The sequence below is a fragment of the Eptesicus fuscus genome, chromosome 2 (assembly GCF_027574615.1).
Source record: "Eptesicus fuscus isolate TK198812 chromosome 2, DD_ASM_mEF_20220401, whole genome shotgun sequence".
Classification (NCBI taxonomy): domain Eukaryota; kingdom Metazoa; phylum Chordata; class Mammalia; order Chiroptera; family Vespertilionidae; genus Eptesicus; species Eptesicus fuscus.
The window spans coordinates 117,117,739-117,141,972 of NC_072474.1; the positions used below are offsets into that span (position 1 = coordinate 117,117,739).

The 24,234-nt window shown below is 63.4% G+C and overlaps 1 protein-coding gene across 3 annotated transcripts; it reads right to left on the reverse strand.

Annotated features, from left to right (window-relative positions):
* Positions 1 to 777: 777 nt before the first annotated feature.
* Positions 778 to 21,884, reverse strand: MAEA (macrophage erythroblast attacher, E3 ubiquitin ligase). 3 transcript variants are annotated; one of them, XM_028159733.2, is made up of 10 exons: positions 21,746 to 21,881; positions 10,586 to 10,768; positions 8,716 to 8,919; positions 7,666 to 7,788; positions 6,959 to 7,072; positions 4,731 to 4,807; positions 4,306 to 4,414; positions 2,275 to 2,408; positions 1,561 to 1,756; positions 778 to 1,450 (listed from the first exon to the last, which is right to left on the reverse strand). In XM_028159733.2, the coding sequence occupies exons 1-10, from the start codon at positions 21,812 to 21,814 to the stop codon at positions 1,355 to 1,357; spliced, it is 1,305 nt and encodes a 434-aa protein (XP_028015534.1). In that variant the 5' UTR covers positions 21,815 to 21,881; the 3' UTR covers positions 778 to 1,354. The 3 variants fall into 3 exon arrangements, with proteins under 3 accessions (XP_028015534.1, XP_008149136.1, XP_008149139.1); XM_008150914.3 differs by lacking the exon at positions 6,959 to 7,072; XM_008150917.3 differs by lacking the exons at positions 4,731 to 4,807; positions 6,959 to 7,072; positions 7,666 to 7,788 and having other exon boundaries at positions 1,561 to 1,752; positions 21,746 to 21,884.
* Positions 21,885 to 24,234: the final 2,350 nt, after the last annotated feature.

Here is a 24,234-nt window from a genome sequence, read left to right on the forward strand (position 1 = left end):
AGGCAGCCGCAGGGCAGGCAGGCAGGCACGGTGGCCGTAGACCACGAGGCTGCTGCGTGGCCAGCTGCAGGGCCCCTGCTGTGCTGCCGGGCCGGGCTCCCCTGAAGCAGAGCACAGCGACCCAGGCACAGGTTGGGAGCAGGACAACCAGCACCCAAGGGTGGGGGCCAGGGGAGGGTGCAGCAGGCAGGGGCCAGGAAGCAGCCAAGGGCAGGGGAGCAGGCCGGGCGGGGCTGTAAGGGCTGTGGAGACCACCTGTGGCTTTAGCAGGCCTCGAAGGAGCAATGGAGGTACAAGTTAACCCCAGAGCATGTCAGGGTCAGGTGCTGGGCAGATGGTCCAGCTGCGTCTGAGCCCCACTCTGGCCGGTGACAGAAGCTACACCATTAGGAGGAATTGGCCAAAGCAAGCGGGCAGCTCCTGGGGCCAGCTGAGGGCGTGTGCCGACTGGGGCAGGCCGGACGGTGCGTGACCCAGCGCCCGGTCCCTGCCCAGCAGCGTCTGAGGAGGAGCACGGCTCCAGTGAGGCCTCGCCGGCTGAGGGGGTGGGGGTGACGCCGCCCGCTCCCAAGTTCAGCAGTTGCCTGGCGGATGGAGGGGGGAAGGGGCCCCTGGACAGTGCACTGCTCAGCAGGGGACACCCCTTCCTCAGGAGCCTGAGACCCAGGGGACCCGTAGCAGGGGCCACCTTCGAGCTGCTGACTAACGGGGTGGGGGGTGGGGACAGCAGACAGGGTCAAGGCGTCAGGAAGGCAGAGCAGCTTCCACTCACACGGAAACGAGAAATAGAAACCCTTTTATTGACATGGTTACATGTACAGTTTATTAGCTAAGCAACATCCACATGCAACTGAGCACTAAGCACAAACCTACGGACAGCGGCGTCGGCTACTCGGTTCCCGGGATCCCAGTCGCTGCGGTTACTCAGCTGGACGTTTGTCTGTGACAACAGCGTCTGGCGCCGAGTGTCACCACCACGCAGGCCTCGCAGATGGCCACGGGGCCCCACGGGGCACAGCCACGCCGGCGGGAGGCGAGCCGTCCATGCGAGGCGCCACCACGCAGGACCCGCTGCTCCCAGGGCTGGTCACGAGCAACAGGGAGGAAACTGTTTCTGAAACGTCCTCGGGTCTCCTGGTGTCCAGTGGGTCTCGAGTCTCCGGAAGGTGCCGGAAGGTGCCGGTCCTCCCCGGAAGCATCAGCTAGTCGACTCCCGTTACCAAGTCCTACGATCAAGTGTGGCTCCGAGTACAGGCCGCTCCCTCTCCCTCCTCTCCTTCCCCTGCTCCTAAGCGTCTGCTGTTGCTCACGGATCTTTGGTCGCAAGAAACAGGCACTGCGAGGCCGGCGCCGCCTACATGATGTACACCTTCTCGGCCTGGGAGAAGCGGAAGACCTCTTTGGTTCTCGGGCAGACGACCTTGTCGTCTTGGCGGATGGAGAGCAGGGACTGCGAGATAAGACGACGCATGAGGACAGACCACAGCGACCAGCACCGAGCCCCCGTTCGCCCGCCGCTTCCCGCAGGTGCCCCTCCAGCCGCCCCGCGGCCCCGCTCACGTTGTAGCCGTAGACGTAGCCGTTGGGCAGCATCATGGGCGGGTTGTTCTCGTTCATCACGTCGCCCGAGATCTTGCAGACGAGGCGGGAGTTGGCGCAGTGGGCCATGGGCAGGGGCTGCGCCAGCTTGTTCAGGGAGCGGCTGCACACGGGGCAGTCGGGGCTCCTGGAGCTGCCGTCCTCCTTGTAGCACTGCCTGCGCGCGGGTCAAGGAAGGGTCACGGCCCAGGCAGGAGGCAGCAGAACTCTCCTCCGAGGCAGACACTGGGCTCGGCAGGAACGCAGCCAGAGGCCAGAGCCCACATGGGAGCAGGCCACCTGCCCCACAGGCGGGCCTGCCCAGCGTGCCAGCGCCAATGACGAGCAAGAGGCGCACAGCCCTGATGGGTCCTGGAGGGGACCCCGTGCACTGAGGGACCCACAGACCAGCGCGGGGCCCGGGTCAGCTCTCTGGCCCAGGGAAGCTCCGCTCTGGGGAGCATGCCCACTGGGACAGCAGACACCGCAGGCCCGGAACCCACCGGAAAACTATTCTAAACGGCCCAGTCCCGCTGCCAGAGGACCCGCACGCTTGCTCTCCGTGGAGGGGGTGTGTGGCAGGGCAGGTTTCTACGACGGCCGGCGCCACCCGGGTGGGGCCAGCACATGGACTGCACGCGTGACCAGGGCAGAGGCCGCGAGGCGCAGGGCTCCCGGCACAGCCCAGAAGGATACGGAGTCTTGATGGCCGAGAGGCCGGCCTGCAGGGTGAGGGTGAACACGGAGTTGTTCCCCAGCTGGTGCAGCCGGTAGTTGTCGTACCGGAACTGCTGGATCAGCATCCTCCACCGGGCCGGGTCCAGCAGGTCCTGGAAGGGAAGGCAGAGCTGGGCCACCGGACCGGCCCCGCCCCCATGGGCGCTGAGGGTGGGGTCCCGCGGCCTCGGGACACGGACGCGTCTCCGTGAGCCCTGAGCAAGCTGGAGCCTCCTGCTGGGAGCAGTGAGTGAACAGAACTCCTCCTTCCAGGAAGTAAAGGCTAAGCCTGGCCATGTCTGCCCCTACAGTGATCGAGTTTACACTCAAAGGCAGGGGTCCTCAAACTTTTTAAACAGGGGGCCAGTTCACTGTCCCTCAGACCGCTGGAGGGCCGGACTATCCTACCTAATAAAATGGTAATATGCAAATTACCATCACTCCGCTACGCCCACGATTGGGCTGTTGGGAGGCTGGGAGCAGGACTCGGGGTGGCCGATTGGGCTGGCAGGGATGGGGACTCATGAGTCCCCGCCCCGTTCCTCCTGCTGGCCCCAATGGCCGGCGCTGCGGGAGGACCCATGGGGCCGGCGGAAGGTGCCGGTGGCAGAACTCAGGGTGGCTGTTTGCATGGCTGCCGACACCAGTTTTCCACCAGCACCAGTTTTCCTCTGGCCACCCGCCGATCGGAGTGCCTCCCGCCAGTGCGATCGGCCACCTCGAGTTCCTCCAGAGCCGCCAGTGGAGGAACTCGGGGTGGCCGATCGCGCTGGCGGGAGGTGCTCTGATCAGCAGGTGGCCAGAGGAAAACTGGTGCCAGCAGCCAGGTGAAGGAAGGTCTTTTGCATGAAACTTCGTGCAACGGGCTTCTAGTAGTTTAAAAAAAACTATGAATAAATTCCTATGCACACTGCACATATCTTATTTTGAAGTAAAAAAACAAAACGACAAAAACACCCGCATGTGGCCTGCGGGCCATAGTTTGAGGACGCCTGCTCAAAGGCGTGTGTGTGTGTGTGTGTGGGGGGGGGGGGGGGGGGTGGCACAGATGAAAAGGGAAATCCCTGACGTCAACCCGGGAGACCTCAGTCAGGTGCGCGACACCCCAAGCCCAGCGGCCACTACGCCGCCCTCCCTGCTCTCGTCCCAGCACAGGGCCCACAGGTGGAGCTGCGGCCGGGCCCGCGCCGGAGGGCAGCTCTATGCCTCCTCCTGGCCCTCTGCTCAGGCCTCGTCCTGCCTCTCGTGTGGCCATCACACGCCAGGACTCCCCGCCAGGCCAGGCAGCTGCACACGGCACGGGCTCAGGCCTCCAAGCCGCCCGTTCTCTCCGGGACTCCGCAGCCTCAGCTCTACGCTTCCTGTGCTGGAAAATGCCCGCTTCCTGGGCCAGGGTTCTCCCGTGGCCCTGGCCGTGGGCCGTGCTGGGAACCCCAGGCAGCGCCACCGCCAGGCCCCGCAGGGAGGAAGGCACAGGCCCCGCGCGGGACGCCTGCTCCCAGGGCAGGTCGGCCTTTCTGGCCCACGAGCTTCCTCCAGAGCAGGGCAGGGCTGTGCGTGGTCCAGACTGCGTGTGGGCTCCCCACCAGGAGCGCCAGGACCCGTGCCTCGGACGGGGAATTCACGGGGAGCTTCCCGATGCCCTGCAGAGGGGCGGGGCCGCCAGAGGCTGGCCGGCCCCCGGGTGTGGCCCCGCCTGGGATGGGAGAGGCTGCAGGGGAAGCACAGGCACAGCAGTTTCAAGGCCGACAGCAGGGCTGGTTCAGCCCCAGGAAGGAAGTCACTTGGGTCCCAGGGCACAGGCAGGGCGGGAGGAGGTGGGCCGTGGGGAGGGGCTCAGAGCTCGCGGCCGCTTCCTGACGAGCAGCGTCCACACCCACACCCAACCCCAGCCTCCAGGACGGCGAGAGACACTGCAGACGTGGGACGGACACGCGGCTGCACAAAGCACAGGAGCGGCTCTGGACGGGGACAGGGGGGCGGAAGGGCGCGAGGGGAGGCCTCGGTTACCTTGTAGGGGGAGATGTGCGTGTCTGGCGGGAAGGCCAGCATGCCCATGACCTGCCGGACCTCGTCCAGCTGGCTCCCCTCGGCCTGGCTGAAGTGTTTCCGGGCGTGTCTACGAGACAACGGTTGTTCTGCTCAGTCTGCATCCACCTTCCAGAGCCGGAGCGCAGGCTGCCCTCAGTGACCTGGGCCGGGGTCTGCGGGAAGCGCAGCTCGCCGGGGCCGACCCCACCCGAGGGACCGGGATGGGACAGTGTGAGATGCACCAGTGAGTCCCCCCCAGAGACACCGGAGACAGTTACGCAGCCCCCGGCCCGAGCCCTTCCGGGACCCTGGTCTACACAAACCCGAACCCCAAGGACCCACACTGCACCCGGACCCGGTGACAGGACGGGTCAGCCCTCCCGTGCGCCCGTCTCGCTGCGTACCGCACGGCGTCCAGTCTCTTGTTCTGCCGGATGAGCTCAATGAACTCCTGAATCCTGAGGCTGAACTCCAGGCAGCTCTGAGGGCAAAGGCAAGACAAAGGCTTCACCGGTGGCGCCGCGGAGCCCTGTCGCCCGGCCGACCCCACAGACCAGCTCGATGCTGTGCGCACAGCGCCCCGACCCGTCCACAGCCCACGGCGCCAGGGTCTGCGGTTCAGGGCCCGGCCTCTCCTGGCGCAGCCTCGGCAAGGCACGGTGGGAGCAGCACTGCCACCCTGGCCTAGGCCCTCGGGACAGCGGGGTGGACCCCACAGGTGTGACCAAGGTGAGAAGCTGCCAGGGTCACCGCGAGGCTGCTGGGCCCCCGCAGGTCAGAGTGTGGGGGACGAACGTCCTGGCGCAGCAGGTGCCACGCGGGGACGGCTCCCTCTCTGCACGAGCCCTTCTCCTACCCGCTCCCCCTCCTGGTCGCCAGCCTGAGTCACAGAATCAAAGCCACACCCACCCTGACCTCCAGGCTGTCCCACACCAGGGCTGGGGGGGCGGGGGAGGGGGAGGGAGTCAGGAGCCCCAGGACTGGCCGAGGCCGGCTGCGTGTCTGACAGGTGCCAGCCCACAAGCTGCACATGACATTCTGGGGGCACTAGCACCCCACCAGCAGGGTCCTGGTACAGACACCTGAGCAGTAACGCCGAGATCTCAGTGACACCCAGCCCTGCGGGGGGAGGGGAGCAAGATGACTTGTGCAACCTAAGGCGACAAGCTGGCGGCGCCGTCTCCGCGCCGTCTCCGCGAACTCCCACGCTCCACCGGAAGCGGAGTCACGGGACGGAGCAGGAGGCAGAGCCTCGGCTCCCCTCGTCCTTCGAGATTCCCAACACCCAGACCCCAGGTGGCCTGACTGGAGACTGCCCACCGCAGGTCAGGTCAGCCCCCACGTCCAGATCGCTCACCGCTCACGCGTGCTTCTCCCGCCCGGACCTCCTGGCTGCAGGCAGCCCCAGCTCGGCAGTGTCTCAAGCCCCATCCCTGTGCCACGGACCACGTGGCACACCACGGACCACGTGGCACACCACGGACCACGTGGCACACCACGGACCACGTGGCACACCACGGACCACGTGGCACACCACGGACGCGCTGCCCAGACCCTGGGGCCAGCAGGCAAAGATGCGAGAGCCACTCACCTGGTGCCCACACGCCCCTCCACAGCAGGCTCCCTGCTCTCGCCCTGCCCCACGCGCACGGGCGGGCCTTTCCCACGCCCCACGCCTGACCCGTCTGGGTGAGGCAGGTGCGGGTGCCGAGTGGCAGGGGTGGCGGGGACCGTGGGGAGAGAACGGCCCGCCTCCCAGCCTCTCAGGGCTGGAGCCCCCGAGGCACCGCGGACAGTGGGGCTGTGGGTGGCACCAGGGACAGCTCCGCGCACGGAAGCGCTCCATCGTTTACGAGGCGCTTTGCTCCCAGGCTCACTTTCAAACACAGCAGCTCCTGACTCGCCTCGTCTAGGGTAACGCTGACGAGGGGCCCAGGACGGCTCTTCTCTGCACCCATCACCCGAGAACAGCTGTCCCACTGGTCAGACCCACGGCGTGTCAGGTGAGGACCGACTGCCGGCCGCTCACAGGTGACTGTGGGAAGCACCGTGGCTGGGTGACCGGGAGCACTGACCACGGACCACGCCTGTGCTGCCGTGCTTCCAGACACGCGGCGCCACAGGGCTCTGCGCACACGGCCTCAGTCTGGAGACCCCGGTCAGCGCACCAGGCACTAACCTGGCACCTCCAGCTACGTGACACTTGAGCCTCCGAGCGCCTTCCCTCCTCCGCCTCCTGCCTGCCCTGCAGACCGCGCTGGCCCTGGCGTGACCCTCCCGCCTGCGTGCACACATGCACACGTGTAGAGGCAGTCGGGTGCCCTGATCTGTCAGTCGACATCTATGAGCATGTCGCTAGGACGTTAGGGCGTCTCCCAAGCATGCTTTGTGTGACTGCTCTTCCAAGTTCACCGGCCGCCGGGCTCAGCCTGGCCCGCTCGCCCACACTGGCTGCGAGGCCCGTCTGAGAGCACCGAGTGGCGCCCTCGCCAAGCAGCCGTGGGTCTGGGAGGCAACGGGCTCGCAGGGACAACCTGTCCAGACGGAAGCCCATTTCCTTCCGACCCGGTTCCCGCTCTGCGGGCAGCTCGGCTGTGGGAAGGCGGGGGCGGGGCGGGCGGGTGTTACGTACCAATTCTGGCTTTCCTCTTATGGTTTCCATACCAAGATCCTCACTCTCCTTAGGGGAGCCACTGGCCACTCTACTTTTCCGTCCCGGCTTCGCGTCATGCTCGCCCTGGCGGCCCTGAGTGGCAGAGAGTGTCACCCTGGCTGGTCACCACGGGCACAGACAAGCTCACACGGGAGGGGAGGCGCTCGGGTTAGGAAACAGGAGACAGGCTTTCTAACGGAGGCGGGCGGGTTAACGGCTGGACGTGTCTGCGAGCCCCGGAAGCACCTCTCCACAGCGCGTTTAGCTCGCGCCTGCGTGGGGTCCGTTTACAGCTGCTGTGGTGTAAGCAGTTGTACACGAAGCTGCATTCGCGAACCCCGCCCGGAGCTCTGCACCCTGCAGGCTCCCTCGACCCGGACGATGCAGGCGGGGCGGCGGGACGGGGCTCCAACCCCAGCGGCGCCCACGCTGCTTACACGTGGCCGCCACTGGCTCCCTCCGAGCCTCATGCTTAGAACATCGGTCCAAACCCCAATGTAGAAGGGGGTGCGCCACCCGAAATATCAAAACCCCGCACCAAACCCAGCAGCCCCGCAGGTGTCCGGAACTAACGCTCCGAACCAGCAGGCGCAGGTGGCACCGCCTCAGCCCCACCCCCGAAGCCCCGCCCCAAAGCCCCTAAGCCCCGCCCCCTGGGAGCCCCGCCCCTCGGGAGCCCCAAGCACCTTCATCTTGCGCAGCCGGGACTTGTTGTCGTGGCACCAGGCCAGGCAGGTGGCCGTCTCGCGCCTCTCCAGGGACTCCTCCACCTCTTTGGCCGTCAGGAACATCTCGATGTTCACCAGGTCCTGGGGGGCAGCGGCGCACGCTCAGAGCACGGACCCCTGCACCCGGACCCGCTCCCAGGGCCCCGCACCGGCCCGGACCCCTGTGATGGCGCATTCGCACCGGTGGGCCCCCGCCCCCCCAGGAAGCCCTTTGAAAGGGAAGGAGTGAGGCTGGCCCGGCCCACCCTTCACAGGAAGCCGGGAACCCAGCAGCCCCCCTCACTTTGTTGTTGCCCTGAGGATACACCGGAGGTTTTCTAAAAGGGGCGGGGGGATGGGCGGGGGGGCCTCGGCTGCGGTTCTGGGAGAGCCCAGCGGCGCCAGGCGGCAGGCGGCAGGACCGGCACCAGGCCAGGCCGCGCACCCAGGCTCGGACGTCAGAAAGGCGCCCCTGGAGGGAAACGGACACTTGGCGGTAAATGTCCCTCCACCAGGATGGGCTGCGGAGCGTCCGACAAGAAGGCCCTGGGCTCGGGAGAACCAGCTCGGAGCGCCGCTGGTCCTGCGCGGGACCCCGGGGCCCGGGCCACGGCCCGACCGGTGAGGCGCTGTCAGGGCTGAAGCTCGGGAGGCAGGGGGTCCTGGTGGGCGGTGTCGCCGAGGGGGAAGGGGCTCCCCGAGGGGGAAGGGGCTCCCCGAGGGGCTGGGCCCAGCGTCCCTGCAGAGGGCAGAGCCGCAGCCGAGGTGGTCCACCGGGACATTCGGCTGAAGACACTGCTCTGCAGAGTTCAAAACGTAGCCGTTTAGCAGAGTGGGTCATGGGCAGCGCCTTGGACCTGGAAGGACCGGGCAGGCACACGCCCTGGCTCTGCGCCTGTCCCACCGGCGCCACTGGAGGGGCCGATGGAGAGCGAGCCCCGCCCTGGAAAAGGTCCCACCAGCCAGAGCAGCGCACAGCACAGCGAGAGGGGTGTCCCGAGAGCCGTGGCGGGCGCCCAGGACGCCCACCTCGATGCCGCTCTGCCGCGCCAGCTTCACCGCCGTGTTGTAGTAGCCGCAGCGCAGCAGGTGCTCCACCATCATGCGGTCCATGCGCTTCCGCTTCCACAGGCTGGCGGCCGCCGGCTGGTCGCTGCTGTGCTCCTTGAGGTGCTCGATCCTGCGCTTGCACAGCTTGGCGCTCTCGTCCTCGGCCTGGATGGACTCCACCGCCTGCGACAGGGGCGGGCGCTCAGCGCGGAGGCCAGCGGCCACCCCACCCGTGGCGCCCTCCCGCCCCCGTGGCCCCGCCCCTCTGCTGGCTGTTGGCCTAGGTGTCCTGCAGGTGTTGCCGAGGCACTGCCACGCACATAGAATTCTATGTCACAGCTCCCTAACCGACCTTTATCGTTACAAACTGACCTTTACCTTTTACAAACCCTCTTCCTTAAAGTCAGTTTTGTTCAAACGAACACAGGTGCTCTGCAATGTCCTAGCCTAGCCGTCCACACAGCCCAGCCCGCCAACCGCGAGGTGTGGCAGGCGAGTCCGGGCACCCCCTTCCCACAGTCGCCATCTTGGGGGCAGCCAGCTGTTGTCAGGGCATCTGCCGCTCTTCACAAGTGGCCCCCCCCCTGCTTTTAAGGTCCGTCTCAGGGTTTCACTGTTTTGTTTACTGCTTGGGGCCGTGGTCGGCACTCATTAGCCAACAGAGCCAAATATCAACAGGACAACAATTGAAATTTCTTTGGAGAGCCAAATTTTTTAAACGTAAACTTCTTGTAATGCCACTTCTTCAAAATGGACTCGCCCAGGCCGTGGTATTTTGTGGAAGAGCCACACGCAAGGGGCCAAAGAGCCGCATGTGGCTCACGAGCTGCAGTTTGCTGACCACGGGCTTAGGGTATGAACTGGCCCTGCTCCGTGTCTCTGCCCACCACCCGGCAACTACTGCATCTGCTCCCGCCTGCCCTCCTCCGGACCTCTGCATCCCCGGCTGCTCCCGCCTGCCCTCCTCCGGACCTCTGCATCCCCGGCTGCTCCCGGGGTTCCCAGCCCGCCTCCCGGCTCACTAGTTCTCAGGGCAGCTGTCTGATGCACAAGTGCTCGAATGTGTCGTAAGCAAACACTTGAGCTTTTCATGTCGTTTGTTTTTTCATTTCTTGAAGTTTTATTTGGTTCTTTTGAAACAGTCACTTGATCTATTTTCTGCAGAAACTTTCAAGCTGCTCTTTAGTCCTTAAACACAGAGAGCCAGGGTCTCTGACAGCTGCTGAGACTGAGTCTGTGCGGCCCTCGCTGCACTGTCTTCTGCCGGTCCGCGGCGCCCGGTGCCAGCCCAGCACGTGGAGGATGGGACACACACCTCACACCTCAGAACTGCGCTTACTCTGCCTGGCGCCTTGTTGGGGGCGTCCACTCCTGGGCACCCTCCGGAGGGCAGTGCTCAGGGCCCCGGGTCACTGTCTGCCAGGCCCTGGAGGGGCTCCCGTGCGCGGAGTGGCCACCACGGCCTCCGCCCCTGCTCCCCTCGGGCCGCCGTCCTCCTGGGGAGCCCTTCTTCTAAGGAGCTCTTTGATATTTTAAAGTATCTCAATCTTTGGGTTGTCTCAGTGGGCATACCAGTCCCAACGCCCTACCTACCATTCCCACAAACAAAACACCCACGTGCTGTTCTAGGTGAAATTCCAGATACATCCCCCGCCCCCGTCCGGCCTGCGTGGGGGCTCGGGCACTGTGGAGCCAGGACGGCCAGGCCCCAGGAAGAAGGGACTGGGAGCTGGCCTGAGGCTCTGAGTGCAGGCGGCAGGGAGGGCGCCGGTCAGCACAGCCTCTGCTTCGGGCCACGACCCCCAGCCCTCCGGACAGCGTGGGCGGGCAGGCCCGGCCCAGGACCAACCTTCCTCTTGAGGACGCTGAGCTTCTCCACCACGCCATCCAGAAGGCTGACCACGGAGTCCACGGCAGGGCAGCTGCTCAGGGTCTTCTCCAGCTCGGCCACCACCATGGTGACGTGGCTTGTCTCACGGTCGATGTTTTTCTGAGCAGCTCGGAAGCGCTTGTTCAGTGTTTCATAAGGCACCTGGAGGGGAGAGGGGGGCTGACCCACCAGTGCCCTGGGCACTCCCTTAGGAGACCCGAGTGGCGTGGAAGATGGCACAAATGGAGGCTCCCTCGGTTCCTGAGCGCAGAGACCCACGCAAAAATGCAAACCGCCCCGGCCGGGTGGCTGAGTTGGCTGGAGTGCCATCCCGTTGCCAGAAGGTTGCCAGTTCAACCCCCAGTCAAGGTGCGTATGGGAGGCAACCGATTAATCCTTCTTCCTCTTTCTCCCTTCCCCTCTTCCTAAATTCAATAAGCCATATCCTTGGGTGAGGATAAAAAAGTTTACAAAGCAAACCGTCCCCACACCCTCAGAGCCGGCAGAAACGGGGGTGCCACGGCCAGCTTCACCGCCGGGCCTGGATGTCCAGACAGGAAGCAGGAGGCGCTGTGATCTCACCTGCAGTCCGTCCCAGTCCCCAGTCCCGCGATTTATACCCTAAGGTTAGAGTCAACTTTACCTGTTTACCTTCTAATGAAAGAAATCACTGAGGATCTGGTGCATGTCGGGGTGCAGGCACCCACTGCTGCACAGAATTCGCAGGTGGGCCTGAGGCCCAGTGTCCACGGGGTACAGCGCTGGCCCCACCCTGGGGTCACGGCGCCTCGCGCTCCTACAGCTGCAAACACTCCACCTCAGCGCCCTCCTCTGGGCTGAGCCAGCCCTGCACCTCCACTCACTCACCTCCGAGTGGCCCTGACCCGTACTTCCTGCCCCACCCCTCCCACGCAAGGACTGGCCTGCACTGGCCTTCTGCCACCCGCCCCTCCCCACCAGTCTGGCCAGAGCCCAGGACCTTGGGTGTGTCCAAGGTCAGGGGTGTGGCTAGCCCCGCCCCCACAGGAGCTCCTAGAGTAGGCCTCCCTGGCTGTGTGGGTGCTGAGCCACGTGGCAGCCGCTCCGGCCCGCCGCTGCTCAGCCTCCGCCCAGGGCACCCAGCCCAGCCGCTCAGCGCTGCCCTTCCCACAGCCACCCTCAGTGGGTCCCACAGCTCCTCCCGGCTCCTCCTTCCCAAGGGCTGTGGCCAGATGAGACAATGGATTCCAGACGCTGACGATTCCCACACAGCCCACCGTCACAGAGCGAGGGAGACGAGGGCAGTCCCAGCCGCTCAGGGACCCAGGGCCAGCACCCCCACGCCGGAGGAAAAGGACTCCGAGGAAGGCCTCAGCCACGCCAAAACAAACAGCCAACGAGGCGAGACAACGGAGACAAGGACAGCAGTGAAGGAAGAAACCGTGGGACACAGTCAGGCTGAAAGTGTTAGCCTGACAGGGAGCACACATACTGCCTAAATGAACGTGGTAACGTGGCTAGAGATGAAACAGACTGGAAGAATTCAAACCAAAGTAAATAAAAATGGATCCCGAAAGGCACAGGCAACACAATCAAAAGTGGCCAATGGGACCCCACTGAACTGAAACTGCCGAGAGGGAAGCAGCCCAGACTACACAGAGAACTCCTACAGCGCAACAAAACCCCGGGCAGAGTCTCCACAGAAACTCCCGTCCCCAGGCAACAGGCAAATGAGAGGTGCTCGGCGTCACTCCAGGGAGGGGCGTTGGACCCAGAGAGCAGTTCACACCCACTAGGACGGCACCAGTGCTGGCGGGACGCGGCCCGGACCCTGCACGCTGTGGCGGGCCGCGGTGGCGCAGCCGCTGAGGAAACGGGCAGGACCGGCCCTCCCACTGGTAGGCGCACAGAAAAGGGAACAGCTGCATGGACTTACTAGTAAGCCTGCCTCCACACGGACGGATTCCCGCCCCCAGAGCACAGACCCTGTGTCCAGCTGGCTGTCGGTCAAACCATGGACGGGCCCCCAGGGACACAGAGGCCAGCTGTGCCTTTACGGGAGGCATTCCCGGTGGGGCTGCTGGAGGGTCCCGTGCCCCTCAGAGACCTCTGCAGCCCTGCACAGAGCTGAGAGTGGAGGAGCCCGAGGGGCCAGCTACGGACGAAGGGCTCAAGAAAATGTGGTCTGGTCTGGCCGGTTGCTCAGTGGTTAGAGCGTTGGCCCTCGGACCGAAGGGACTGGGGTTTGAGTCCCAGTCAAGGGCATGTACCTGGGCTGCAGGCTCACTCCCCGCCCTGTGGGGGCATGTGCAGGAGGCAACCAGTCAGTATGTCTCTCACATGGATGTTTCTCTCCCATCTCCTTCCCTTCCTTCCACGATCTGAAAAAAAGCGATGGAAACCATCCTCTGGTGAGGATTAACAGCAACAAAAAGACAACACGACCCAGACACAGTGGCTGCCGCTCAGCCCTAACAGGCAGGACACCCTGCCAGAGGCTGCCACGCGGCGGCCCTGGAGAACAGGCGCGGACGAGCTGAGCCTGTGCAGCCAGCCACTTCATGAAGTCCTGGAGCTAGTCACATCCAGACGGAAAGGGAGATGGTGGGTGCCGGGCCGCGGAGGGTTGGGGAGCTGTTGTTCAATGGTGCCATGGACCCACGATGCCCCCCATAATTCAAGATGAAATCCTAGCCCCGACAAGATGGGGTCTCTGGGAGGCGATAAGTCACGAGGGTGCAGCCTCATGAATGGGATTAGGGCCTTAGCGGGGTCCCGAGGGCGCTCCCTCTCCGCCACGCCGGCCTTCTGCAACTGGAAGCGGCCTCCCCAGAACCAACCACGCTGCCCGACCTTGGACTTCCAGCCCCCAACCGCGGCGTCTCTGGAGTGACCGCAGCCTGAGCGGCTCACACCGCTGCTTTGGCTATTCTGGGTCCTTGCATTTCCCTAAGAATTTCAGGATTGGCTTGTCAATTTCTGCAAAAAACCAGCTACCATTTTCTTATGGCTTGTGCTGAATCTGCAGATCCATTTGGAAAGTATTGCTATTTTAACAGTAAGTCTTACTCCTAAATATTTCATTCTCGGTTTCCTTTTTGATTTTCATTTCTAAGGTATAGAAATGCCTCCTATATGGACTCCCTATCCTGCTTATCAGTTCTACTAGGCATGCACGCCTGAGAATTTTCCACGTACAAGAGCATTTCACCTGCGAATAGCTTAGCTGTTCCTTTCGACCTGAATGCCTCGTTTCTTTTTCCTGCCCTGACCAGGCCCTCAGGACGTTGCACAGAGGCGGCGAGAGGGACACGGGTCGGTGCCTGATGGCAGGCAGAGTGTGGTACTAACTGTGGGTTTTCAGACCCCCGACCAGGCTGAGGAAGCTCCCTGGTTTGTTGAGTGTTTCCGTCATCGGAAGGTGCCGAGTTCCGCCGAGTCCGTTTGCCCGTCGCCGAGGTGAAGACGGTGGCTCTGCCCTGGGCCCTGTAGGACGTTTGCGTGTGAACCAACCTTGCCTTCCTGTGGCCGGTGGAGCCAGCACTCCTCTCACTCCCTGGTCCGATTCGACTTCCTGGCCTTTTGTGGGCGATGACTGGCACCTGTATGGATTCACGCTGAATAACGGCCACAGTTTTCGTGAGCTGTGTCTGGTTCCGGTGTCAGGGTGATGCTGACTTCACAGGACAAGCTGGGAAGCGTTCCTTCCTGTTTTTGGAAGTGGGTCGAGGACCCAAAAGAACCCTTTAAGCACAGAATTCACCGGTGAGGCCATCCGTCCTGGGCTTCTCTTCAGGCCACGTTTTCTGTGAATCTCTTCAAACGCTATAGGCTTATTCATGCATTGGTTTTTATTCAATTCAGCACTTTGTTCCGTTTGTGTCATGTCCAACTCTACGAGAAAGAGGTCTTGGATCTTCCTCTCAATTTGGATCAGCTCTTTCTAGTTCATATTTGGTGGGTTTTTTAAGTTTGTTATTTGCTTTTAAATTCTGATTTTACCTTATCTGCTCAACCGGAGACTTAAGTCTGCCTGACTCAGATCTACTTGGTTTTTCCTTGGTAACTGGTCGAGTTTCAGCTTTTAAGATGATGGGCTTTCTCCAGCCAGCGATCTGTTTCTCCAGCATTCCCCGCGCCTCGCCTCCCGCCCCAGTGGCTCTGAAAAAGAACCCTTCCAGTTTTCATAACTGAAACGGGTCCTGGCAATGCGCGGCTGAGACCTGCACAAAACATCTGTGCTCCCGCCAGGGCCGCACGCCCCTCCCACAGGGCGGTTGCTCCAGTGTGCCCAGCTCCCAGCTTCTGCAGTGTCTGCTGGGGCTCTCTGATGGAATTTGCTGACAAAGAAATGCATTTCACTCGTCATCACAATGCCTTCAGCCATTTCTCCCAGCACAGGAAGGAAGGATTTCCCCAATGCATGAGGCCTTTTATCTTTCCCGGTTGAGAAACTCAGAAGAGGCTTCTAAACATCTGTCACAAAGCCAAACACATCTCCCTAGGTGCAGTCCGCGCCCCCCTCCCCCCCCCACGCCCTGGAGAGCTGCCTCTGTCCGGTGTGTGCTCGGGACAGCCTCCAGCCCGGGGGCTGTGTGCGTCCTGAGCTGACCTTCCCAAGCACGGCACGCTCCCCGAGGGAGGCTCACCACGGACAGCAGCGGTTCAAACCCCGTTTTAAACAGGCTCCTTGAAAAATGGCAGGTTTCTGGTCCGTGTCCAGGGGGTGCGACGAGACCAGCTCAGAAGGCAGAGCGGTCGGCACCTCCATGCTCCTCGGTGCGCATGCGGCCGTCCCAGCACCGCCCGCCGGTCACCGGCAGAGGCCTTGCCGTTTTCAGAAAGGGCCCTGAAGTAAAACAACACGAGCCACATCTCCCGAGTCGGCGGGTGTGCACAGCAGCATGGCGCCGACCACTGCCGCCGCGGGCAGGGCCAGGCCACCCTCCAGCAGTCCAGCGCCCCCCACCTAGGACGGTCACTGACCAAATCCAGCACAAACCCCGTGGGCACCCATGTCGAGTGGCATAAGTAACACCAGCACAGCTTGCTTCCTCACTTTAAAAAATGTTTACTGATTTTAGAAAGAGAGGAAGGGAGAGGGAGAGAAACATCGAGGAGGAGAGAGAACCTTTGATCGCCTGCCTCCCACACGCCCCCTACTGGGGATCAAGTCTGCAACCCCGGCATGTGCCCCGAAGCGGAATCACACTGGCGACCTCTCGGTGCACACCGGCCAGGGCACTTCCTGGCTTTTATCTACTGTTGTTTGTTGGTTGGTTTTTGGGGGGATTAATCCTCAACTGAGGGTATTTTTTCCATTGCTTTTCAGAGAGTGAAGGGAGGGGGAGAAACAGCGATGTGAGAGATACATCGCCTGTTGCCTGCTGCACCCGCCCCAGCCAGGGTGGGGAGCAAACCCGCAACCTAGGCACGTGCCCTTGCAGGGGAATCGGACCTTCGGTGCACGGACCGATGCTCTAACCACTGAGCACACCAACGAGGGCTACTTGTCAGATAAAAAAGATAAATGGAAGCAGCCACTTTCCGTCAAGGTGTTACTGAAGCGCTTCACACCCCACTCTGGTGTCAGGCAGGGTCCAGCCCTCGCTGCCGCTTCCTCGTTATAAGGAAGGGATTTCTGACCAACGCACACAGGCAGGTGCCGGCACAGCTGCCATGGTCTGCAGACGCAACAGGCAGCCTCCTTCAAGGCTGCTGGGGACGCCGCGGCCCGCGGCGAGGCTCTGCTAGGTGCTGTGAGCGACGGGCTTGGTGCAGTTATCACGTGCCGTTACCGTGCTGACCTCTGTCACCGCATCCTTCCCAGCTAGTTGGCTTGTGTTTAACGGTATATACACATGTGATGTCTCATCCATCCTAACAGTGACATTTGCTTCTGTTCTGATTCTTACTGCTTTGGACAGAATTGCCAAAGTAATATTGAATAGTCTACTTTCAGTTGAACAGTTATTCCTTCTCTGCCCCCCTCCCCCCGAGCTTTAAGCCCCGGTTAGAGAGAGACAAAGCAGCAAATGCAGGAGATGGTGGGTTTTCAGTTTAAGTCGGTGGCCTCTGGGAAGGGCCCCTGGGCAAAGACCAGAGCAGGCGAGCGACTAGCCGTGTGCCATGTGGGGGAGGGTTCTGGGCAGAGCAAGCATGTGCCAAGGCCTGCTTTGGCAGGGAGGCCTGGGTGGCTCAGTCCCAGGGCAGCAGAGGAGGGGAGGGGACAGCAGGAGGGCCTGGGGACACTGCAACTCTGGTTCCAACCCAAGGAAGACCAGAAGCCCCCAGAGCCAGGAGGGAGGGCAGAGAGGACCAGCAGCTGGAGAACAGGGCTCAGGATGGGCAATCAGCGCTGTCAGAGGGGGAAACTGAGGCAGCGGGGAGAACCAGGTGCTGCAGCAGTAGGCAGGAAGGTGTGGGCCCCGGGCACAAGCTGCCGGGACGGGCAGTTCACCCACCAGGTCGGGGGGTGAGGGGACGAGGTGAGGAGGCTGTGCGCTGAGGGTGGAGGCGGAGACGGGCGGCCGAGCGCCACCTGGAGCCTGTGGGCCGCGGTCAGGACTGGCGGCCAGGCCATCAGCACAGCTGGTGCTTTCCTCCAGGCTGAACGTTACTTTTAAACCTTTCTATGTCCCCTTTTTTCTCCCACCGACCCCTTCTAGCCCGTCCCTGCCCGGGCTTAGTTGTTAACTATTTGCAGTTGTCGAAACAGTAGATAATTCTTTTTTTCACAGGTTTTCAAAATAATGGTCTCTGGGTATAAAGACTCTAGAGCAGTGGTCGGCAAACCACGGCTCGAAAGCCACATGCGGCTCTTTGGCCCCTTGAGTGTGGCTCTTCCACAAAATACCACGGCCTGGGCGAGTCTATTTGAAGAAGTGGCGTTAGAAGAAGTTTAAGTTTAAAAAATGTGGCTCTCAGAAGAAATGTCAATCGTTGTGCTGTTGATATTTGGCTGTTGACTAATGAGTTTGCCGACCACAGCTCTAGAGCATGTTGCACCTGACACACCCTCCAGCCCGCTCGGGCCTCACGGCAGGTCAGCCCCCAGCCCCCAGCACTGCTCCGCCCGAAGCCCCTCGCGGGGAAGCTCAGGTGCTCTCGCCAGTGCCGCCCGCTTTGCTCTGGGGCGACTGTCCTCCTGGCTGCTCCCTGGTCCTGCTGACCTGCAGCTGGGGCACCCGCAGGCCCGGCACCCGGGGGCCCTTCAGTCAGCACCTCCGTGTGGCTTTGGGAACGCCCTGAGTCACGATGCTCCACGGGGCTGAGTGCCAATGGGGTAGAATCAGCCAAGACTGCAACACAGCCACAAGCCCTCCCAAAACACGAGCCACGGCCACCCCTCCGCCCCCGCACCCGCACCCCCCCACCGCTCCCCAGCCCTCCCACCGTCCCACACCTGCCTCGCCTTCATCCTGGTCGATAACGGCTCTGAAATGTACTGTCCACGCGGTCAGTGCCTCCCTCCCACCGCCGGAGCCGCCCCAGGAGGATGCACTGGCCTTTTCCTTACGACGCTCCGGCACCCCCACAGTGCCCGCGCTCAGAGGCCACCCCCGAGCCGCAGAGGAGCCTCGGCGAGGCCTGTGCCTGCAGCCCAGCCCGCGCCCTCTGCCTCCGTCCCGCACTGTGAGACACAGGCCCCGAGAAGCAGGACCCGCCTGGGCGTGTCACGGGGAGCGCAGGAGAGCAGAACCCTGAGCCAGGGACTGCGGCTGCGCCACCTGCCCGCCGGGGGCCAGCACTGACTGCAGCTGAGCGGGCCCGGCACGGGGAGCTGGGCGTCAGAAAGCCCTTCTTCTCCGGACGTGACGCTGTTTGAGAAAAAGACTAAACGCAGCCACCTGCAGCGAGCGGGAGGCCTCCCCCGCAGCCTGCACTCCCCAGGAAGGCCAGGCTCGCTCCGGGCAGACACCTGCGGTCACACCTCCGGGCCCTGTGAGGAAGATAGCGGCAGGCTCAGCTCAGCTCTTCCGAGAGGCGTTTCACCTGCGCTCCGGCCTGCGGGTCTGAGAGGAAAGGGCAGTGTGGGCCGTGCTGGTGGGAGGAGCCCAGCGCGGTGAGGTCTGACAGGCTGGAGGCGAGGAGAGGACGGGAATTACGCTTCAGGGGCCGTGGGCCGGAGAGCAGCGGTCTGCACCGTAGGGCGGCCAACCTTTGAGGGAGGGACGCCTGACTCTGTACGTAAAAAAGCCTACAGGAGGAAGAAGTGAAGACCCAGCTAGGCCACCACCCAGGACCCCACACACCAGGAGCAAAGCCCCCTCCCACCCGTTTGTCTCTAATGCCCACACGCCATGCTCCCCGGTGTTTCTCCAACTAGAGACCACATACCCCCAAATCCAGCCACGGCCAGGTGTGCAAAGCTGCCTGCAAGCTACAATCTTAGGCACGTAGTTGTCACCCAGATTCTCTGTGACAAGAACAAACCCGGGCTTTGGAACCGCAGGGCAGTACTTGGTCAAAGGCTGTCACCAAATTAAAAGCACAATTTACACGTTCTGGTAGAGAAGTCCTCTACAGACCCACACTCCCCAGCCTGCGCCTGTGAGGAGGAAACAGCTGGGGGACTGAGCTGGGTTGCTGAGATGAGGCTCCAGGTGAGGACGGAGGTGGGCCCCAGTGAGACGCCAGGAGCCAGGACCCAGAGCCAGGGGCCTGGAGGCCATGCCAGGCCCTTCTCCTGGGCGGTGTGGACCACCCAGTCTGGTAGTAACAAAGGAGGTCTCTAAGATGCTATTTGACGTCAACTATCTGAAGGGAAGAAATAAAATATACCAAAATATTAATGGGATGATTAGCAGAATAATTTGGAGAATAAACAGTTACTTTTGTAATCAGAAAAAACTATCAAAAATAAAACTAGTTCAAGATACTGGGCTAGGCACCCAAGTTTCTGCCCTGTCCGTCTGCGGAGGCCTGAGGGGCATGACCCACACCCGACACCCAAGGGCCCTCCAGGGTAAGGACACAGCCAGGGCCCGAGCACCAGACTGCGTCCCCCCCCGCCCCCCATTTCTAGGAACATAAAACCAGTCCCTGAAGCCAGAACGTCCCTGGTTCTCATGGGGTGGCTTCGTCCCCAGGGCACATCGGCTGGGTCTGGAGACCTGAGGCCACACTACTGGCATCTGGTGGGTGGAAGCCGGGCGTGCTGAGCATCCCACAGCCCCCACAGCACAGCAGCACCCCGCCCAAAAGTCTGCAGAGGGGAGGCCCGTGCCATCCACCCACCTGGCAGGATCGGGTGCCAGATAAGGGCAGGGGCAGCAGCACCTCACCACAGCTCCTTTCTCTCCTGGGTACTCAGGGGCCCCAGGCCCTTCGGCTGGGACACACCTGCCCCAGCTGCAAGCGTGAGGACTCCCATCCCCATTAGCCTGCGGGACACACGCCCTTGGAGCAAGAAGCACAGCGGCACCATCCGGACCCAGCCCCCTGCCCTCCCTCCTTCTTCCGAGGTCGGCATTGTGTCCCCACCCTGTGCCCTGGGCCTGGACCCTGCAGGGCTGCACAGCTCAGCCATCAGCTCTTCCAAAGGCCCGCTAAATCTATGTTAACAAACATCTAAATCAAAGGCCCCTATTTCCCAGGGAAACGTCCTTATCCACTAGGAATCAGTCCTTCTAGGAAAATGTTAGCTCGGCAGTGACACTGACACGTGCCCACAGAACAGGAAGGACTAAACGGGCCTAAACCAGGGAGCAAGTGGTGGAGGCAGGGTCTCTAACTGGCAGCACTCTGCCTTTAAAAGCGTGAAAAAGAAGTTCCGCTTCTTCACAAAGCGGCGGGCTCACGTGAAATGACACGCACCGTTTCTCGACCTGTGTGCCCGGGCACAGCTATTTCCATCACAGGCCACTGAACAACTGCGGGATCAAGCCACAGCGTGACTACGACGTGACGGGGGAGGAGAAACCATTTCCTGTCTGTGTTTCTGTCACCAGCCAGGTCCAAAAAGGACCACCAGTGCTGACCTTCGGGCCTTGTCTATCAGCTCAGATGACGACATGGTGGTGGGCGAAGACACAGGCCAGCAGGTAACAGTCCCCACGAACGCGGGGCCTCGGTGGGCCGCACGCTGACACCTACACCCTGACAGGGTCCCCTCCTGCCCGACCGCTGGTGACAGAAGAGCAGGGCCTGAGCCCGGCTCCGTGGGGTCTCTTCTAATATGAGGTCCCCCATTTCACGCTCAGGTGACAGCGGAGCTCCCAATACCTGCCTCCGAGGGGAGTAAACATCGCGGAGCCTGAGGCCTCCCAGCCACCGGCCCCCACTACCACCGGTCACCCCGAGGGGGACCCAGGGAAGGAATCCAGAGCCACCGACACTGCTCAGCCACAGCTCTCCCGGGAAGGCTGTGCCCTGACCCGGAAGGAACTTACCCCCAGGTGCTCCCACCAGACCCTTCCCGGGCACAAGCCTCGTGCTGGGAACACCATTTCACCTGACGGAATGCGCCTTGGCTAAGGGGCCACCCAAGGTCACCCAGCCGGCACCCAAGTGGCCAGGGCTGTATTTCAGGTTTGGTCCCCCCCCCCCCCCCCCCCCCCGCAGAATGCGTTCCCATTCGCTAGTGGGGCTCTCCTGGCAACTCCCCTAATTAGTGACCGGAAGCCCACACACACCGCCTTCCGACACAGCACAGGGAGGGAGCTGGCCACCCGCGACCCCCCACGCAGAACCCCGGCCTCCACCCCGGCCCCGTCACCAGCCCGCCCGCCGCCACAGCCGTCGGAGGGCAGCTCAGGCTGGTGCCGACGCCGGGGCCACGGGCGGCCTCGGAGGGCGAAGCCGGCGGCGGGCTGACCCGCTCCCCGCCTGCCACGAAGCCCTCGCAGGCCGGGCGGGACAGCCGCCACCACGCCCCGCACCCCGCCGACCGAGAGAGCCCGGCCCCCTCGGACCCCGCAGACCCCAGAGACTCCGCCCGCAAGCCCCGCCGCCCTCGGGGAGCCGGACCCCGCCGAACCGCAGGCCCCAGACCCCGCCGCCCCCGGGGAGCCCGACAGCCCCGGACCTCAGAGACCGGCCCCGCAGACCCGGGGAGCCCGGCCCCAGACCCCGCCCTTCGTCCAGGGCGCGCCCCCTCCCCCCGCCGCCACGGCCCGCCGGTCCCGGCCAGGCGCGGCCGCCCACCCGCAGACCCACCTTGAGGGTCGGGTACTCCTGCACCTTCAGGGTCATGGAGAGCTGGGCGGCCGACTCCTGCACCGCCATCTTGCGTCGGCCAAAACATTAGCGGGCGGAGGGGAAGCGCCGCGCGGCACGCCGGGTAGTGATGTTGCGGAGCGGGGCGGGGCCTGGTGGGCGGGGCGACGCGTCCGCACCAATCGTGTCCGCCCACCGGCCCGGCGGCGGAAGAAGGCGCGGCCGCGGCGTGCGCGCCGAGAGGCGTCCGGCTCGACCAATCACCGCCGGCCTGTCTTTCGTCCAGCCAATCAGCGGGGAGACCAGTTGGGCGGTTCTCTCCTTGAACTAGGGGCGGGGCAGGGTGGCCTCTTGGCCCCTGGTTGCTCCCGACCGTCGGGCCGCCGTGGTCTGTGCGCGGGCCGCCCGCAGCACCCGCGGGTGGAGAGAGATGGGGACGGAGTCGCAGGGGCTGGGACCCGTGGGGGCGCGGCTGTGGGGGCGAATGGTGTGGGGTCACCCGCGGAACAGCCCTTAGGGGCTGGGACCCCTCCCGGCGGGGACCCCTCGTGTCAGTGCCCCTGCAGGAGGTGACCCCCTTGTGGCGCTGGCCCTCCGGCGACGTGGCCAGAATGTCTGCCTGCCAGCGTGGGCCCCCTTTCCAGGTGAACAGCTGCTGGAGTCGCATTGGAGCCCAGGTTTCCCACTGGAAGAGAGAAGGGGTATTTGAAACTAATCTGCAGGGAAAGCAGCTCCCAAAGCAGAAATAAAGAGCTCGTTCCCCAGGATGGGGCCTGGTGTGCTCTAGCGGAGTGAGCCCCGCATCGCGTCCGTCCTCCGCTTTTTTATCATTCTTGTCTGCGGCGAGAATCTTAGGGGTTTCAGCAGAATATTCATCAGCTTCCCAGGCGCACTTTTAATACGTTGATGCATCAAAATGAGCAAATGGGGGCGCGAAGGTGGGGCGCCAAGCCAGGCCAGGGCCGGGCCGGAAGGGCTGGAGCCAGCCACCCCTCCCCTCTGGGCACCACGGGCATTTACACCCTCGGGCTGCACAGCGCCTCCTCGTGACGTCACCCCGCGCCACAGCCAATTGCGGGGACTCTCCCGGGGCCCTTCCCCCCCCCCCCCCCGCACCCCGCTCCTGCCTTGCCCCCTGCTGCGCCAGGCCCCTTCTACCCGGACCGGACCCCAGCCTCCCAGTCCTGGGGGCAGCCACGGAGCGGGAAACCCGAGAGCCGGCGGTGCTGGCGGTCCGCCACGTGGGCGGGTCCTGGCCCAGGGGTTTCCATGGTGATCGCAGCCCGGGCCTGACGCTGCAACGCTTCTCCTATCTGATGGCCTAGACCTCGGAGAAAGATGGTCAGGGCTGGCAGGCTGCAGGTGGCCTGGGGCCAGGACAGAGGAGGCGGCACTGCGGGGAGGGGAAGGGTTATCGTGCGGAGGGGAGGGCCCGGGGACAGCGCCCGCCACCCTCCTGTCTCACCACTGCGCCCTCGATGAACAGTCCACTCTATACCTGGACTTCGGGGCCTGGACCTGCTGTTGAAAACGCCGTCGGTCTTTCCCAGCCCCCGTTTCTCTCTAAATGGGTGGCACTAAACGTCGCAGGTTCTGGTCAGTGTCAGCTGTCCCGGTCTCTGCGTGCAGTGGGCGCAGGCAGAGGCATTCCCAGGGCATGCCCGCCAACTGGGGGCCATTTATCACGGTCTGCCCCTTCGTCGTTGCTGGGACTGGCTCGGGGTGGGAGGGCATTTGACCCAGTCCCAGCCAATAGAGCCTGAGAGGGTGCCTGCTGAGGAGGCAGGTGGGTTCCGGGGTGTCGTGTTCTTCACTAAAAAAAGGCACACGTCAGGGACCAGTCATGGCTCTTTGCCTTTGACCCGCGCGGGTGAATATGTGATGCGAGGATCTGAGGCAGCAAAATGAGGCCTCGAGGAGCGAGGGGACGAGAGCCCCGGGGGCTGGTGCAAAGGCCGTCTCCGCTGACCGGACGGGTGGTCCACGCCGGAGCCTCCTGACGCCGGCGGCTCCTTGGGAGATGACAGTCACCGGCACCGGCGCCACTTTGGGCCAGAAGTTCGGGTGCACGAAGGGGAAGGCGTCCTAGCTGATCCCCGTCGCCCCCGGCACCGTCTGCATACTTCCGTGCCCAGCCCACCTTCTCACTCCCAAGGTTTGTAATTCTCCTGCGAGGCACAGGCCACGGACAAAGCCACGCCTCCCTTCCTGCGTCCTCCTGTCCTGCTCCTCGCTTCCCGCAGGGGCGGGTGCCAAAAGCGTGGGTGATGAGGGGTCGGCTTTCTGCTTTCAGTGGGCCCGGAGGGTCCTCAGGGCGGGCGGGGTGGGGACGGGCCGTGGGGGGGGGGTGCAGGATGAGCACCCGCATCTTCACGTCCCGGGCCTGCCGGGCTCACGAGGGGCCCTCCCACCGGGGCTGCCCACACCGGGGTAATGACATTTTTCCTTCATCAACGCCTCGTGTGTCTGCGAGGGGTTTGGGTCTGTCC